This window comes from Chiloscyllium plagiosum, unplaced genomic scaffold, assembly GCF_037043375.1.
Source record: "Chiloscyllium plagiosum isolate Xiang-an unplaced genomic scaffold, Cpla_swu_hap1 HiC_scaffold_5, whole genome shotgun sequence".
Taxonomy (NCBI): domain Eukaryota; kingdom Metazoa; phylum Chordata; class Chondrichthyes; order Orectolobiformes; family Hemiscylliidae; genus Chiloscyllium; species Chiloscyllium plagiosum.
This window is the reverse complement of record NW_028270143.1, coordinates 118,962,159-118,981,786: the sequence shown is the minus strand read 5'-3', so window position 1 is coordinate 118,981,786 and position 19,628 is coordinate 118,962,159. Positions and strand designations below refer to the sequence as shown.

Sequence of the window (19,628 nt, the reverse complement as noted above, 5' to 3'; positions counted from 1 at the left end):
AGTTTTGGGAAATGGGATTAGAACACAGAGATGCTTGGTGACCAGTGCAGACACAAGGGTCTTTTTCTGTGCTGTAAAAACCCTATGACGATAACTCTCAGTTGCCTCTTACTCTTCCATACTCCAGTGAATACAGACCTAGCCTGTCCAACCTTTCCTTAGAAGATAACCCACCCATTCCAGGTATTTGTCAAACAAACTTTCAATTAATCAATCTTCAACATTAATACCTGTGTGTCTGTTCTATTACAGAAAAGAAGGCTCTGTTGAAAGAAGGGAACTTGAAGTGTTTTAGTCGGATCGCTATGTACTGATGAGCTGCTATTATGAAGCATGTTGTCTCACTGAGCTACTGTCACAGTGCAGCTTTGGCTCAGTACATTGCTCACCCCCAGTCCCCTCCCTCAACCCTGATTCATTTCTGTGAAGTTGTTACAGGATTCACTCAATTCTTTGCCCATATCACGTGGCCAACAATTTGTGATCCTCACCATCACAAGAGATGACACCATAATTGATGGTATAGTCAACAGTGAAGAATGGTTATCTCAGAGTAAAACGGGATCTCAGTCAACTGGGCCAGTGGGCCGAAGAATGACAGGTGGAGTTTAATGCAGATAAATGCAAGGTGTTGCATTTTGGTAAGACAAACCAGGGCAGGAGTTACACAGTTACAGCGCTGGGTGGTGCTGTCAAGAGAAGATACCGAGGGCTGCAGGCACACAATTCCGTGAAAGCAGTGTCACAGGTAGCTAGGGTGGTGAAGGAGGTTCTTGGCACACTTGTCTTCATCGGTTAGAGCACCGAGTACAGGAGTCATGTTGTAGATGTACAAGACATTGGTGAGGCCACATTTGGAGTACTGTGCACAATTCTGATCATTCCTGATGAAGGGCTTATGCCCAAAATGTTATTCTTCTGCTCCTCAGATGCTGCCTGATCTGCTGTGCTTCTCCAGCACCACACTCTTCGACTACAATTCTGATCACCCTGCTGTAGGGAGGATTTTAATTACCGGGAAAGGGTGTGAAAAAAATTTTCAAGGATGTTACTGAGACTCAGTGGGCTTACTCCCCCTCCTGTTTCTTACAATGTTACGTTACATCCTCCATCATGGTGAGTTGATGTAGCAGGGGTGGATGCAGACCAAACCTAGAGCTTAAAGGATGACATTAAGGAGACAGTTGGGTTGAGGGATGATTTAGGTGATTTGTGAAAGGAAAATGTTGGGTCATGTTTCATGGTCAGTATATCAACATTACTCTAAGAGACATACTCATTGTATCATCGCTCTATCTTAGCATTTTATACCTGAGGGTATAAAAATCTCACAGTCCAAACATGTTACCGTTAGGTGGATTGGCCATGCTGAACTTCCCCACAGTGAGCAAGATAGGTGGGTAAACTGTGGCAAATGTGGAGTTACAGAAAAACAGTAGGATTCACAGGACATACAGCAGCTCTGTAGTTAGCACTGCTGCCTCACAGCACCAGGCACCAGGGTTCAATTCCTGCCTCGGGCGACTGTCTCTATGGACTTTGCACATTCTCCCCGTGTCTGTGTGGATTTCCTCCGGGTGCTCCGGTTTCCTCCCACAATCCAAAGATGTGCAGGTCAGGTGGATTGGCCAGGCTAAATCACACATCGTGTCGAGGAATGTTTAGGCTAGATGGATTAGCCATGGGAAATGCAGGGTTAGTGGGGTAGGTGTGGATCTGGGGGTAGGATGCTCTTTGGAGAGCTGGTGTGGACTTAATGGGCCAAAAGGCCTGCTTCCACACCATAGGGATTCTATGATTCTCTTCAGAGGGTTGGTGCAGACTTGATGGGCCAAATGGCCTCTAACTCCACTATAGGGAATTCTATAATTATTTGTGTCATGATATTTTGCTAGGAGCATACTCCTGCTGTAACCTCATAACATAATATCAGCCCAGACACTTACGGGTCTGAGGAATATAATGCTTGCATTTAACAGGCAATTACAATAAACATCTTTGTGGAATTTTCAATAAATATCCATCCCCAGTTCCTTATGTTGTGAGAGAAGACATGAGCAGTGTTGCCTCAGGTAAAAACACCTTACTGGATATAAACCCACATCAGGATAGAGAAGAGGCAAAGAAACCACATCCTTCAATGGGGAAACCCAGGACAAAAAGACACATGATTCGAGTGAGGAGGAAGCACTTTCTCCCAGAGGAGGTGGTGACAATCTCATCCCCAGTGGAGGCTGGAACTTTCTAGACTGAGAGTGATAGTTTGCTTATTGCTATCAATGGCACTTGGAGCTCAGGCACGTGGAGTCAAAGACCCTCGTAGACCAGCTATGAGATTGGTGGAGTAGGCTTACAATTAACAATATAAAACAGTCTTTAAAAAAAAGTTTTCTGGCTCAGCTCCTTAAAAAGCAGCAAAGTATCATCATAGGAATCAAAACTCAAGTAACTAAAATCTTTTCCAACACAAAAAAGGCAAACTGAGGTGGCCACGATAAGAATCTGTTTATTTTTCTCCATAGTGCAGACAGCTTAAGTAGCCCATAATCACTGCATGGATGAAGGTAGCTGTCATCGCCATGGCAACACCAACGAAGGCAGCTGCTGCTTGGGAAAATTAGTATATGTGAAGTCTGTTCAACCCTTCCCTGGTCAGATAGAGCATTTATGAGGAGAAACCACCACCATTTCCCACAAACAGAGGCAGAGAGAGATGGAGAAATACTTCATCAATGATGAGGATTGCAAACCACAACCTGTAGGCCTCAGTCCCTATTCCGAACAACGTCACATCAACCAATGGTCAATTAATATTCTCACATGTTAGATGCCTCACTGAATCTGATCAGCTCAAATACTGCCAGTTTGTTTTTTATTCTTTCCTGGGATATGGGCGACCCAGGCTGGGCCCATTGCTGTGGTTACCCTTGAGAAGGTGGTGGTGAGCTGCCTTCTCGAACCGCTGCAGTCCATGTGTTGTAAGTTATTAATGTCAATAACTATTAACCCTGTTTCTGAGGGAGTTCCAGGATTTTGACCCAGTGACACTGAAGGAACACCAATATACATCTGAGGGAGGCAGTGGCAGAATGACCATGTGAATGAACTAATAATGCAGAATTGAAAAACGTGTTGCTGGAAAAGCGCAGCAGGTCAGGCAGCATCCAAGGAGCAGGAGAATCGACGTTTCGGGCATGAGCCCTTCTGCCCGAAACGTCGATTCTCCTGCTCCTTGGATGCTGCCTGACCTGCTGCGCTTTTCCAGCAACACATTTTTCAGCTCTGATCTCCAGCATCTGCAGTCCTCACTTTCTCCTAATAATGCAGAATACCAGGATAATGTTCCAGGGGCAAGGGTTCAAATCCCACCTCAGCAAACAGTGAAATTTGAATTCAATAAAACCTGGAATAAAAATTATGTGACCATTGGTGATTGTTGCAAAAAAAACCCCATTGTGTTCAAGGAAAGGAAATCCCTGGTCAGACTCCAGACCCACAGCAATGTGGTTGACTCTTAACTGCCCTCTGGGCAGCTAAGAATGGGCAGAAAATGCTTGCCTGGACAATAACACCCATATCTCATGAATCAACAAAGAAAAGGAGATTGGCTTGGAACTTGCAGGGGGTGGTGTTTCCATCTATCTGCTGCCCTTATCCTTCTAGATGGAAGTGGTCATGGATTTGGATGGTGGTGTCTAAGGATCCTTTGGTGAATTTCTGCAGTGCATCTTGTCGATAGTACACACTGCTGCTACTGAGCGTTGGTGGCAGGGGGAATGACTGCTTGTGGATGTTAGTGCTAATCCAGCAGGTTACGTTGTCCTGGATGGTGTAAAACCTCTTGAGTGTTGTTGGGGCTGCACCCATCCAGGCAACTGGGGAGTATTCCATCACACTCCTGCCTTGGAGATGGTGGACAGGCATTGGGGTGTTGGAAGGTGCAGGATCCATTGCCTTTTACTGTTCACTCCTGGGTTGAGGGTGTCGCTGGCTGGACCAGCATTTATTGTCCATCCCTAGTTGCCCTTGAGAAGATGGTGGTGAACTGCCAACTTGAACCGCTTCAGTCTATGTGCCCGCCCTGCGCTTGCAGCCATTGTATTTTATGAAACATTCAGTTCTGTTTCTCATCAGGACGCTACAGATTCCCAACTGAAGCCCTGATATCTGGTAAGAGGGTATGTATTTCACAAAACCTACATGAAGTCAGCTTATACTGCAACTGAATAGGGGCCTCGCTCATTCATTTTTGGTTTATATTACAAGCTGATGAGGGTAATTGAATTTAGTGCTTCAAAATAATCAGAAATCCCTGCCTTTCTGAGTGATGGAAGGATTTTAGAGGCTAAGAATTTTAAAGTGGCTGCAGCACTCTTTCCATTGTACAATGGCAGTAACATCTCAATTCACTCACAATGAATGGGACTCATTTGTTCACATGAGTCTGGGAGGAAAGGCAGCCGAACTGGAACCAGTTGACAACTGGAGACCGGAGAGATTGATTGGACAACTGGTTTTATTTGAGAGCCGCAGGTACTCACATCAGGAAAATCGATCAGCCGCATGGAATGCAACAGAACCCAGAGGCAGCTCACCACCATCTCCCCATGGGGCAATTAGGGATGGGCAATAAGTGCTGGCCAGCCAGCGATGCATACCCTGGTCAAAGCGTTGCACAAAAAAAGAAGAACTTTGTCCAGTCAAATGTAGATGCTTTGGAGAGTGTACAGAAAAGGTTTACTAGGGTGTAGACTTGTCTGGGGGATTTAAGATATGAAGCAAGGTTAAATAGACCGGGTTTGTTTTCACCGGAACACAGGAACTTGAGGGGTGACCTGATAGAAGTTTATAAGATTGTGTATGGCAGGGATAGAGTGGAAAGTATGAGGCTTTTTTCCAGAATGGGAGGGTCAATCACCAGGGGGCACAGGTTCATCGAGTTGCGGGGGAGGAGGGGGAGTTGGAGTTTAAAAGAGATGTGTGAGGCAGATTTTTCACACAAAGGGTGGTGAGTGCCTGGAACACGCTGACAGAGGTGGAAGCATTCAAGAAGCACCTGGATGAATACATGAATAGGAAGGGAATAGAGGGATATGGATCCTGGAAGTGAAGACAGTTTTAGTATGCAAAATGTGTCAGTGCAGGCTTGGAGGGCCGAAGGGACTGTTCCTGTGCTGTATCGCTCTTTGTTCTTTGTTTCTCTACTTTTCAAACTAATGGCTGGATTTCCAAAGTCAATCAACTGACAGTTTGATTCCTAATTTCCCACACTAGGCCCATAGCTATTTGTTATGACATTTCAAGTGCTTTTCCAAGGACTTTTTAAAAGTTGTAATGTTTCTTCACTCCCAGGCAGTGCATTCCAGATCCCCCCACCACTCTCTGGTGAAAAGGCATTCTCTCCAATGCCCGCTAAACCTCCTGCCTTTCACACTAAAATTTGCTCCTTTGTTATTGACCATTTGACTGTGTGGAACAGCTGCTTTCCATCCACCATGTCCATGTGCCTCATAATCTTACACACCTCGATCATGTCCCCCCCTCCCCTAACAACCTTCTCTGCTCCATAGAAAACAACCCAAGCTTCTCCTGCCTCTCTTCATCACTCTGCCCCAGGCAACGTCCTGGTGAATCTCCTCTGCACCCCTTCCAGTGCAATCACATCCTTCCTCTCGTGTGCTGACCAAAACCGCGCACAGTCCTCCAGCTGTGACCAAATAAAAGTTCTGTACAGCTCCAACGTAATGTCCCTGCTTTTATAATCTACATCATGACTGACAAAGACAAGCGAGACAGGCATCAGCCTGCAAGGAAATGCACGGGCCATGCTCTGTAATAAACGCTATCTGCTCAGGTGTGGACACAGGACTTTAAAGGGACCACCCTCTCAGAGAAAATAGACCATTACACAGACCATTGAAACATGAAGAGGTAATTGGGACCAGCAATGGCCTGGATATTGTCTGGTGTATAAATCTCAGAAGACAGTGTAATTATTGCACTCACCCAGCATCTGTGTTGTTTCCACAAAGTAAGGCATCCTTCTTGCCCTCGAGATACAAGTGGTTTTCTGAATGAAAACAAAATTGAAAGCAGTATTAGTTTATAATTTATCTTGGCCCCCCCAGCAAGCAAAATATATATATATATGATCTAAACCTTTATTTGATTTGATTTGATTTATTGTTGCCACATGTACCTCGGTACAGTGAAAAGTTTTGTTTTGTATACAATGCAGGCAGATCACACTATACAAAGCGCATGAGGGTAATAGAACAGAGTGAGGAATATAATGTTCAAGCTGCAGAAATGGTGCACAGAGAGCGAGATCAACATTAAACTTAAATCAAATAAATTGCATTTTATTTATTTTGTTTGTCGGGCACCGGTTTGGACTGATCATAGCAACAACAATGAGAACTTGCATTTATACAGCACCTATCCCATCATTCAATGCCTCAGGGAAGTGCTATGAGACAGACGTTCACACTGAGCCACATAAGCAGGTAACAGGACAGTGGCCAATACCTGGGTCATAGACATAAATTTTAAGAAACTACTTAAGAGGAGGAGGAGGAAGAGGTAGAGAGGTGGAACTGGGAAGTGCAGAGGACAGCTGAAGAGAACAGTGGCCAACAGTGTGGCAATTAAAATCAGTGAGTCACTACAGGCCAGTTGTTTGGAGAATGCAATTGCTTTGGAGCATTAAAGATGGTGAAGGCAAAGGGAGCACTGTATACCTGGAGGAGGAACAATGGGGAGGATTGGAGGGATGGAGACGTTACTGAGGTGGTTGAATGTTGTAGAGACTGGAGGAGGTTACAGAGATAGGGATTTGTAGGGGCTGTAAGAGGCTACAGAGATGGAAGATTATTGGGGCTAGAGGATGTTGCAGAGAAGAGGGGTTGTGGGGGCTGGAAGAGACTACAAAGATACAGAGGATTGTAATGATGGAGAATTTACAGAGATAGAGGGGTTCTGGGGGTTGGAGGAGATTACTGTGATAGAGGGGTTCTGGGGTTGGAGGAGATTACTGTGATAGAGGGGTTCTGGGGGTTGGAGGAGGTTACTGTGATAGAGGAGTTCTGGGGGTTGGAGGAGGTTACTGTGATAGAGGGGTTCTGGGGGTTGGAGGAGGTTACTGTGATAGAGGGGTTCTGGGGGTTGGAGGAGGTTACAGAGATAGAGGGGTTCTGGGGGTTGGAGGAGGTTACTGTGATAGAGGGGTTCTGGGGGTTGGAGGAGGTTACTGTGATAGAGGGGTTCTGGGGGTTGGAGGAGGTTACAGAGATAGAGGAGTTCTGCGGGTTGGAGGAGGTTACTGTGATAGAGGGGTTCTGGGGGTTGGAGGAGGTTACTGTGATAGAGGGGTTCTGGGGGTTGGAGGAGGTTACTTGATAGAGGGGTTCTGGGGGTTGGAGGAGGTTATTGTGATAGAGGGGTTCTGGGGGTTGGAGGAGGTTACAGAGATAGAGGGATTCTGGGGGTTGGAGGAGGTTACAGAGATAGAGGGGTTCTGGGGGTTGGAGAAGGCTACTGAGATGGCTTGTAAGAACTGGAAGAGGTTATAATGATGGGGAATGTTGTAGGGGCAGGAGGAGGTTACAGGGATAGGGAGAGCAGTAGCTATTTTCAAAATGAATGCAGAGTTGTGTAATGATATAAAGGAACCCACTGTCAGCTTTGGTGAGGCTGTAAGATGGTGGACAATGGGTCAGACTGTCCTATTATACATCTGGAAATGAGAATTCTACTATTTGTAAAGTCATTTGCATCTCAAACTGAATTCAGCTTGCAGCTTTGGAATCATCGTACCTGTAGATGCTAAGGTGATAAAGTCAAAAATCACACGACACTGGGTTATAGTCCGACAGGTTGATTTGAAACCGCAATCTTTCAGAGCCTGAGGGAGAAGCAGGGGTTCCAGAAGCTTGTGGTTTGAAATGAACCTGCTGGAGTATAACCTGGTGTGGAGTGATTTTTGACTTTGTCCAACCCAGTTCAACACCGGCACCTCCACACTCGGATGATAAATCATAGAAGACAGAGGAGTACAGCACAGGAACAGGCCCTTCAGCCCATTATGCCTGTGCTGACCATGATGTCATTCAAAACGCATCCCATCTGCCTGCACAAAGTCTGTATCCCTCTATTCCCTGTCTGTTCATAGGTCTGTCTAAATGTCTCTCCAATGTTGCTGTCATAGCTGCTTCTTCCACCTCCCACAGTAGCACGTTCCAGGCACCTACCACTATCTTCTCACATCTCCTTTAAACTCTCCCCCTCACATTAACCCTATGTCCCCTAACAGCTGACATCTCCACTTTGAGAATCTGATTACCCACCATGTCCATGCCCCTCAAACTTATATACCCCTATCAGATCACCCCTCAGCCTCTGACTCTCGAGTGAAAACAATCCAAGTTTGGCCAACCTCTCCTTATAACTAATACACTTCAATCTCGGCAACATTCTGGTAAACCCCTTTAGTACTCTCTCCAAAACCTCCACATCCTTCCTGCGGTGTGGGGACCAGAACGGCGCATAAATACTCCAAATGTGGCCTAAGTCCATTTTTACACAGCTACAATATGACTTGCCAACTTTTGTACTCAATGCCCCCAATCGATGAAGGCCAGCATGCTGTATGCCCTCTTCACCACCTTATCCACTTGTGGTGCCACTTTCAGGGAGCTATGGACTTACACCTCAAGATCCCTCTATATAACAATGTTCCGAATGATCCTGCCACATGTGCACACATGTGTCTGTGCATACCTGTGTGCCTGTGTGTGTGTGTGTGTGCACGCATGTGTCTGTGTGTGTGTGTACATGCATGTGTCTGTGTATGTCTGTGTATGTGCACATGTGTCTGTGTATGTCTGTGTTTGTGCATACATGAGTCTTTGTCTGTGTGTGTGCACGCATGTGTCTGTGTATGTCTGTGTGTGTGTGTGTGCACGCATATGTCAGTGTGCGTGCATGATTGTGTGTGCGCACGCAAGTGTCTGTGTGTGCACACATGTGTCTGCGTATGTCTGTGTGTGCACGCATGTGTCTGTGTGCGTGCATGATTGTGTGTGTGCGCACACAAGTGTCTGTGTGTGCACACATGTGTCTGCGTATGTCTGTGTGTGCACGCATGTGTCTGTGTGCGTGCATGATTGTGTGTGTGCGCACACAAGTGTCTGTGTGTGCACACATGTGTGTGTATGTCTATGTGTGCACGCGTGTGTCAGTGTATGTCTGTGTGTGCACGCATGTGTCTGTATGTCTGTGTGTGCATGCACGCATGTGTCTGTGTGTGTGCACACATGTGTCTGTGTATGTCTGTCTGTGTATGTGTGTGTGTGTGTGCACGCATGTATGTGTGTGTGTGCACGCATGTGTCTGTGTATGTGTGTGTGTGTATGTATGTGCGCACGCGCATGTGTGCGCACTATCATTCCTTCCTTGAATCAGATGTGACCATCCCAGGGCTTTGACCTGTTCACTGCCCTTCAGACCATTTAATCCCAGTGTCAAGCAAAGCAGAATAAGTGGCATTCACTGAGCATCTTGCAGAGAGCCAGCATAAACACAGGGGGTCGAATGGCCTAATTCTATGTCATAAGCATCCTGTAGTGCTAAAAAAGGTCACTGAATCAATCAAGCCTTTTCATCAGACCATGGACAGTCTTCTGGAACATTCTCACTGGCCCAGCTTCTGACTCCAGTCCCAAACTATGTCGTGACTTCTGAATGTACAGTAGAAGAGGCAGCGAGAGCTGCCCTTGACCTGCTATGGGACCCATAATCAAACTGTAAAATCACAGAAGCTATCCTGAGCGAAAGCACCTGAAAGGCTAACCCCAATCCCACCTGTAACGGTTCGCTGAAGAAAACTTTGGGAATGGTCAGCAGTGAGTTAAGGTCATATTACTGTCCCAGTCAAGATTTAATGCTAAGGAATTTCAATCTTTGCTAAAATGGCTTGCTGATCTACTCAAGGGGCTTCACCCCCATCTTGCTTCAAATGAACAGTGGGGTGTATTGTTTAGACACAATAGCCATTCCAGTTTCCCCTTTCTGACAGTGCTGACTGTATTCCCAGTGGTTTCAGTGTTTGCTGAGTCAAATACATTGTCACCTGCACAGCTCACTCGGCCACTGCATTAAAGACAGACCATCACCAAAGAACTGGGTAAGAGAACCACTGCACAAGCATTTCATACAATCTATACAGTGTGGAAGCAGGTCATTCAGCCCACACCAACCCTCTAAGGATCATACCACCCAGACCCACTCCCTGTAACCCTGCATTTCCCATGACTAACCCACCTAGCCTGCACACTACAGACAAGTAAGCTTAACCAGTCCACCCAGCCTACACATCTTTGGACTGTGGGAGGAAATCAGAGCACCCGCAGGAAACCCACACAGACATGGGGAGAATGTGCAAACTCCACACAGACAGTCATCCAAAGGTGAGAATTGAACCAAGTTCCTAGTGCTGTGAGCCACCGTGCCACCCTGCTTTTACCCTTGAACACACAGGCTTTTATCAGTGAAAATCCGGATAAGATTGACAGTATTTGACAATATTGGGATAATCAGAATAGTGTGATACCTGTCCACAGGGAGCATATGTAAGACACAATCAGCTATGGAAACAGATTAGGGGCATTTTGATAAGGCTTCAATTTAAGCCATAATCCATTGATTTATCGCACAGCTTTGCCGATGGATGAGTATGCATCAACTGTTGTCAGTCAGTGTGGATCAGTGCATTTATTTTTATACTCTGATTAAAGTCACATTCTTCTGCAATTATTCAGCTGAAATCAATTCCCTTTAGCAAGCTGGATTGCTGTTCCAGAATGTTTTTTTTAAAAATGAAGTGCGATTTGATTTGTTTTTTGACATTCCCTACATGAGAAATTTGTGTTGGCTAATGTTGGCGTGTTAGGATTTTCACTTGGCCATTGTCACTTGTCAGGCTATAAATCACAGGCCCACTCTGGACCAGAATCAACTATTTCTGTTCTTTTTCATATAAACGCGCACACATACACACACACAGATATACAGACACACACAGAGATACACAGAAACACACACAGACAGACACACATACACACTGACTGACACACAGACACACACACTCACACACATAAAGACATGCACACAGATACACAGACACACACACATACACATGCATGGGCAGACACACACAGATATACACACGCGCACACACACACACACACAGACTCACAGATACACTCACACAGACACACACACATGCACACACACAATCAGATAGATATACACACACACTCACACACTAAGTCACACACACACACACATGCACACACACACACGCAGATACAAACACACACACACACTAAGACACACACGCACATGCAGATACACACAGATACACACACGCACACATACATACACGCACACACACACGCCCACACACACGCAGATACAAACACACACACACACAAGCACATGCATAGATACATTCACAGGCAGATACATCTCGTGCACACGTTGTTGTGACCTCTGTGGTCAACAGCAATAAGAAATATGGTGATTACTTAGTTTCATTTGATATTCTGATTTCCTTTCAGAATCAGGTTCTGTGTCATGATTTATTGCAACCAGATTTGAAGCTGAATCAGTCACCCAAAGGGCACAAATATTTTAAAACAACTGTGGTTATGGGACTTCCAAAGATGTTTCCTCCCCTTGCACAGGAAGACACAACTAACCAACCTTTTGAGCATGTTACACGCTAGACACTACACCAAGCAGGATGTAGATCACTCCGCCTGTAATGAATGGGAGGTGAGTGGGCCAGTGTAGAAGCTCAGGAGAATCAGACTATCTGCATGACAAGGTATTGGAATATCCATCACCTTCTGAGGCCAATGCCCTTGACAAGGTCATTCAATGCCCCCTTCCTGCAGTCAGTCAATCCTCAGCTTGGCAGACCTCAGCCATCCCATCCCCCATTCTTCTTCCCAACATCCCTACCCTCGACTCCCCCCCAACAGTCTTTAATTGAAGGTCTCCGGGAATGCCGATGCAACGCTGTTACAATGTTTGAAATGTCAGTAAAGGGTGCCAAAGATCCTATTGTGTTGAGAGGGTGACTGAAAATAGCACAGGCAACTGGGAAGAACTTCTAATGGAGAGAGGAATGAGCAAAAACCTTCTGAAAACCAAGCTGCTTTGTCATTTTTATTCACTTCCTTTTTCAGGACAAATGCAAGAATTTCAAATTTCATACAATCAGAGCAATTTATTCTCCGTGACAACAGCATCTCCTTGGCCATTCAGAGGTGATTTGTTAACCAATGGTCTCCTTTTCTCCTGCAGTATAACTTTTTGCAAGACCATTCGATGTAGTAGCAAAGATTCAACCATTCGGCCCATCGAGTCTGGTCTGCCATTCTATCATGGCTGATAAGTTTCTCAACCCCCTTCTCCTGCTTTCTCCCCATAACCCTTGATCCCTTTGCTAATCAAGAACGTATCTATCTCTGTGTTAAATGACTTGGCCCCTACAGCCCTCTGTGACAAAGAATTCCAATTCCTCCTCATCTCAATTCCAAAGGGTCACGCTGAGGATGTGCCCTCAGGTCCTCGTCTCTTCTATTGGGGAAACATCTTGTCCACATCCACTCTATCCACTCAGTATTCAGAACACCCCCCTCCCCCAATCCTTCTAAGCTCCATCAAATATAGATCCAAGTCCTCAACTGTTCCTCATGTGACAATCCCTTCAATCTCAGGATCACCCTCTGGATGTTCTGCTCACAATATTCCAAGTGCACTTTGACCAGAGCCTTACAAAGCCTCAGCAGTACATCTCTGCTCATAGATTCCAACCCTCTCAAAAAAATATGCATCGCATTCGCCTTCCGAAGTGCCAACGTTTTTTTAATTCACTTGTGGACACTGCTGGCTGGTCAGCATTTACTGCCCAACCCTAGTTGCCTTTGAGAAGGTTATAGTGAGCTGCATGCTTAAACCACTTCAGTCCATGCACTGTCGATTGACCCACCATGCTGTTAGGGAGGGAATTCCAGGATTTTTACCCAGAGGCAGTGAAGGAACGGCGACAGATTTCTACATCAGGATGGTGATGAGTTTGGAGGGGAATTTGCAGGTGATGGTGTTCCATATATCCATTGCCTATGTCCTTCTCGATGGGAGTGGTTGTGGGTTTGGAAGGTTCTGTTTAAGGATATTTGGTTGAATTTCTGTGGTGCATTTTTTGGATAGTACATGTAAAAGATGCTTTATCCGACACGCTCGGGACCAATTGTTTTTCTGAATTCGGAATTTTTCGGTTTTCAGGATAAGTGACAGTTTAATGGTGAAATTTTTAACCATCTTAGCGGAGAAGCAGACTTCTAAGTAAGAACATGCTTGGCCATTAACCCCCCCCACGTCGCATCTGAGTAACATAAATCGAGTGGGTGTCGACTTGGGTTAACTGTCTGCTCGCCGAACAACCTTGTTAATGAGAAAAAAACTTCACAAACAAAACCTTCCTATTTCAGAGCTTATTGGGTTTTAGATGTTCAGTTAAAGGATCCTCTACATGTATACACTGTTTCTACTGAGCACAAGAGATGGAGACAGTAGATACTTGGGCTAATCAAGCGGGTGCTGCTTTGTCCTGGATGGTGTCAAGCTTCTTGAGTGTTGTCAGAGCTGCAACCATCCAGGCAAGTGGGGGGGGCGTTCCTTCACACTCCTGACTTGTAGGTGATGGACAGGCTTTGGGGAGTCAGGAGGTGAGTTACTAGCCACAGTATTCCTAGCCTCTGACCTGCTCTTGTAGCCATTGTATTAACGTGGTTGAGTCCGGTCCCGTTTCTGGTCAATAGTAACCCCCAGGATGTTGGTAATGGGGGATCCAGTGGTGGTAGCACCAATTAATGTCACGTGGTGGTGATTAGATTGTCTCTTATTGAAGAGGTTTATTGCCTGGCATTTGTGTGGCATTCTATGTTCTATGTTCTATAAATGTTACATGCCACTTGTCAGCCCAAACCTTGTTGCATTTCATCATGGACTGTTTCTGTGTCTGAGGAGTCGTGAATGGTGTTGAACAATGTGCAATCATCAGTGAACATCCCCACTTCTGACCTTACGATGGAGGGAAGGTCGTTGATGAAGCAGCTGAAGACGTTTGGGCCTAGGTCACTACCCTGAGGAACTCCTGCAGAGATGGCCAGGAGCTGAGATGACTGATCTCCAACAACCACAACCACCTTCCTATCTGCCAGGTAGAACACCAACAGTTTGTCCCCTGATACCCACTGATTTCAGTTTAGCTAGGGCTCCTTGATTCCACACTCAATTGAATGTGGCCTTGATTTCAAAGGCAATCACTCTCACCCTACCTCTGGAATTCAGCTCTTTCATCCATGTTCGAACCAAGGCTGTAATGGGGTCAGGAATTCTAGAATCTCCAAACCGTGGAAATAGCTAAAGCTTATCTACCCTGGTTTTTCCTGTTAATATCTTGAAGACCTTGACCTTAAACTTCTCAATTCTGGAGAAGGAATGCCTAATTTGTAGAATTGCTCCTCAAACCTTAACCCCTGGAGACCAGGTGTCATTCTTGTAAACCTACACTGTACTCCCTCCCGAGGCTAATGTTTCCTTCCTGAGGTATAGTGCCGAGATCTGCTCACAATACTCCAAGTGGGGTCTAACCAGCATTTTGTATAACTGCAGCATAACCTCTGCATCAGAATCATTGCGTTGTTTTGCTATTGTCTTTGAGTGTTTTTTTTTCACTACTAAGAATATCGAAGATGAAGGGAGACAGAGCCAGGGAGGAAGAGTGGTGGAGTTGGGGGTGTGTGGAGCAATACTATTTGGGAAAACACTGGAAGATAGGAAATGAATCACAAAAAGCTAGCATCCAAGTTCAGCAGGAAATATTGGTCTTTATTTCAAAGGAAATGGAGTATAAAAGTGGGGTTGGTGGGGAAGATGGGCATGTTTGCTTGAAATACACAAAGCACTTGTCAAAATATTCAGGTTCCTCTATTTAAGGAAAGGTTAAAAGCCACCCAAACAGGTTCACTTTGCTGATACTAGGTATGAAGGGATTGTTTTACAAAGCAGATGACTATGAGTAGATTGGACCTGTACTCATTGGAATACAAAGGAATGACAGGCAACTTTATTAAAACACACCAGATTCTTAGGGGACTTGACAGGGTCGATGAGAAAGGTTGTTTTCCCTTGGAAGAGAGCTCAGGACCAGAAGACAGAATCTCAGAATAAGGGGTTGCTCACTTAAGACTGAGATGAGAAGGCATTTCTTCTCCCAGATGGTAGTGAAACTGTGGAATTCTTTACAACAGATGGGTTGCCGTGGTTGGGTTATTAAGGCAGAGATTCAGATTTTTAATAAGGAAATGGAATGAAGAGTTCTGCGGAAAAGGCAGGAAAGCGGAGTTGAGGGTTACCTGACCAGCCATGATCTGATTGGATGGTGGAGCAGACTCCATGGGCTGAATGAAAGTCGACGTTATGCGCAAAAGCCCTTCATCAGGAATTCCTAATGGAGGGCTTTGCCTGAAACATCGATTTTCCTGCTCCTCGGATGCTGCCTGATCTGCTGTGCTTTTCCAGCACCGCTCTAATTTTGACTCTAATCTCCAACATCTGCAGTACCTACTTCCGCCTCGGTGGGCTGAATGGACTATATTCTGCTCCTACACCTTACAGTCTTACAATATGATTTAACACGAGTGAATATCTTCAGGAACCGATGGCCTCTTGACGTACACGGCCCAACATAAGGTAGCAAAAACTTGCAGTACATGGGCCACAGCAAGGGCGGCTTCACTGGGTGAAGCACCTTTGGTGACACTGTCTTTATTGCCCTCCTGTGCTAGGAACAGGCGCGCACTGTACTCAAAAGATATTGGGAAGAGGGCCCAGAATACAGCATTCAGATATCATTGACTGCTGCTTAGCTTACCTTGCGGTTGCTGCAAGAAAATCCTCTGTAAACATGAAATTTAATTTTACTCAAGCGTCTGTTTGCTTTAGCAATATCAATATTTGGATGAAGTAACCAGATAACCCATATGTTCATTAGGATTAGGTTGTGGGTGGAGGGGGTGGGGGGGAGCATGGGGAAGAGGAGTAGGCTAGAGGGAAGGACAATCCAAATGTATTCAATCATTCTTTGCCTAGTTAAGACAGAAACTGTGCGGCATCCTCCAAACTTCGGCCTTGCCCCTTGGCAAATTTGGACACGTGCAATGTCTCCTCGTCACGAGGACTTGGGTTTGGAGTGGGGGCTCTGGTGGATTTTGAACCAAAGGTTCCAGAGTCGATGATTAAGCAAGACGCAAACATCGTTTACCTTGCTCTGAGTAGAGACGACCCTTTCACATTTCAATTTACTCCCGTTTCACATCCCCTTTTCTCTTTCTGCACCATTAACAACCTCTTTGCACAACTCTGTCAAAAGTATAAAAACCATTTACCAACTCCTTTTGGATCTGGAGAAGAGATGTATTTTATTCATTCACGGAATGTGGGTATCACCACCTGGCCCAGTGCTTGTTGCCCAGAGGGCAGTTAAGAGTCAGTCATGTAGATATTTAATCAGGAAGGGAATCAATGGTTGGGGGAATTGATCATCAGTGGTCTCATTGAATGGCAGGACAGACTTAATCATGGAATCCCTACAGTGTGGAAGCAGGCCATTCAGCCCATCAAGTCCACACCGACCTTCCAAAGAGCATCGCACCCAGACCCGGCACCCTACCCTTTCCTTCTAACCTCACACCTACTATGCTGAATCCACCTAACGTGTACATCGTTGGACTGTAGGATGAAACCCACACAGACACGGGGAGAGTGTACAAACTCCACACAGACAGTCGCCCAAGGCTGGAATTGAACCCAGGTCCCTGGAGTTGTGAGGCAGCAGTGCTGACCACTGAGCCACCATTCCATCTGAATAAGCAGAATGATCTAATTCTGCACCTATAGCATATGATCTTGTCAAAATCAACCATATGGGAGGCCATGGCTTCGTGGCATTATTGCAGGACTGTTAATTCAGACACCCAGGTAATGTTCCCTGGAACCCAGTGTCAAATCCTGCCTTGGCAGATGGTGGAATTTGAATTCAATAAAAATCTGGAATTAAACATCTACTGATGATCATGAAATCATTGTCGATTACTGGGAAAAGCCCATCTGGCTCACTAATGTCCTTTAGGGAAGGAAACTGCCATCCTTACCTAGTCTGGCCTACATGCAACTCGAGACCCACAGCAATGTGGGTGACTCTAACTGCCCTCTGGGTAATTAGCCGGCCTGGTCAGTGGCCCCCTCATCCTGTGAAAGAATCGTTTCTAAAAAAACGTTCTCAACTGTGCGACAAAACGTGTCAAGGAGCTGATTGGCTTTCCCCTGATCTTAGACATCTCATATGGATCTTGATCACACCGTAAACAGCTTTGACATCTCTGGCTTACCTTTATTGTTAATAAATTCTTCGAAGGGTTCATTCCATGGCCAAACGTACTCCCCTGTCTCATTAATCACGGTCTCGCCAAATATTCGCCAGTCTCGCACACATTTGTGACGCAAGTTCCCCATGAAAAGCTGAAGACCAATGAGTGCAAAGACACTTAAGCAGAACACAGTCAGAATCATGACATCGGCTAGCTTCCTCACGGATTGTATCAATGCGCCTACAATGGTTTTTAAGCCTGCAAGGAAATATTAGAATATTTAGCTCGATGGAGATAGCACGCAGTCAACGTTATCAGGAAATTAACTCAAACTGATTGATGATGCAGTATTTCTTTCCACTACATTGTGACAGACACTGTTTTCAAAAAGAGAGGTAAGAATGGAAAAGCTCACATTTTATTTACATAGCAACGGGTGTGATTTCCACCCCTCCCCCCCCAACACACCACCCCCGACAAGATATTCACCCCCTTCTCGCCATCTCACCAAGTTATTTGTGAGCATGGAGGTCCAGGGGCTGTCATCTCTGCCAGTTAAGAGCCTCAAGTAATCCGTTACTGGCTCCTTAAGGGCATCATCAAGCCCACCTCAGCCCACCTGCTGTGAGGTTGCGGCTAATTCCCTGACTCAGAAACCAGGGTGACCCCATTCCACCCCCACCCCCACCCCCACCCCAACCCCCACCGCCTGCTAGGTTTGGCTGGGGCTAGAAAGGGGGATTCCGGGGCTAATCAGAGATGGGGTGGGGGGGAGGGGGTGACTCAGATAGCCACCCCATGCCCTTTCCTCCAAATGTCCCTCATCCTGTAACCCCGAACCCATGACAAGAGTCTAGAAGATTTCTCACTACTGCAGCCTTCGAAGAGCAGCCCTCAATTAGTGGGCCTCAGGACCCAGACGCTGATGACCCCTGAATGTGGTGACCCGGTGTTGCGGCCTGTGATAGGCCAAGAAACCCACTTGTCAGTATGTAGTGAACTGATTGGTGAATGACTGGTCTGGGTGACGGGGATTGCATGTTAATTTTTAACTCAGAACCAACAAAATTACACCCAATAGAAATTGTCATGTAGATACAGACCATTCACCCCAAGTGCTCCATGATCTATACAAGCTGTCTTCCACACTGCTTCATCTGACCTTGTCACACCTTTTGCCCTCATCGAGATTCCTCTTTCAGTGCACCAATACCAAACAACTCATCCACTCCCCCCAGTAACAAGTTCCACCTTTTCCACATGCGTTGACTAATTTTGGGAGTAATTATCAAGAACCAAGTTGTGTGTTCTCATGTGCATGTCTGAGTCAGCAGTAGCTGTAAGTTCCTCAAGCCTGCTCTGTCATTTCTTAAGATCACGGCCGGTCTGATTGTAAACTCAAACCCATATTCTCACCTACTCCCAATAACCTTTCACCCCTTGGTTTCACAAGAATCTATCCGCTCCTGTTTTAAAGGTAGGCAAGGTGTCTGCTTCCAACATCTCTTCAGGAAGCGGGTGCCAAAACCTCACAACCCACTGACAGAAACAAAATTCACCCTGTCTCTTTTAATTCTCCTATAAGACAAAATGTTCTCTCCATTTTCATTGTACCAAAACCCCTCAGGATCTCATATGCTTCAATTAATTCAACTTTTAGTCTCCAAAGTTCTGGAGATATGAGTCAGGCCTGTTCAGTATTTCTCATAAAACAACACACTCATTCCAGGTATTAGTCTAGTAAACTTTCTCTGGATTGCTTCTGACATATCTATTAGGAGAAAGTGAGGACTGCAGATGCTGGAAAACAGAGTCGAGAGTGTTGTGCTGGAAAAGCATAGAACGTCAGATTCCTGATGAAGGGCTTATGCCCCGAACCGTCGATTCTCCTGCTCCTCAGATGCAGCCTGACCTGCTGTGCTTTTCCGGCACCACGCTTTCTAACATATTTATGTCTATCTTTCAATAAGGTAATCAATACTGTGCACAGTACACCAGATATAGTTTCACCAGCGCCCTATACAACAGAAACATAACTTTCATATTTCTGTATTCAACTCCCACATGATGACGGGTGACATTTCATTTACTTTGCTAATTGCTTTTTGTACCTGTGACTCCTGCCCT

At 45.6% G+C, this 19,628-nt stretch overlaps 1 protein-coding gene across 10 annotated transcripts in view; it reads right to left on the bottom strand.

Annotated features, from left to right (window-relative positions):
• scn5lab (sodium channel, voltage gated, type V-like, alpha b) overlaps positions 1-19,628 on the bottom strand; it is a 469,981-nt gene that overhangs the window by 273,870 nt on the left and 176,483 nt on the right. For 9 of the 10 annotated variants that reach the window (XM_087987589.1, XM_087987592.1, XM_087987588.1 and 6 more), the window contains 2 exons: positions 17,523-17,759; positions 6,007-6,070 (listed from right to left, as the gene is read on the bottom strand). In XM_087987589.1, the coding sequence (XP_087843715.1) occupies positions 6,007-6,070; positions 17,523-17,759 (301 nt within the window). The remainder of the gene's footprint in view (positions 1-6,006; positions 6,071-17,522; positions 17,760-19,628) is intronic. The other variant, XM_087987595.1, reaches the window with a different exon arrangement.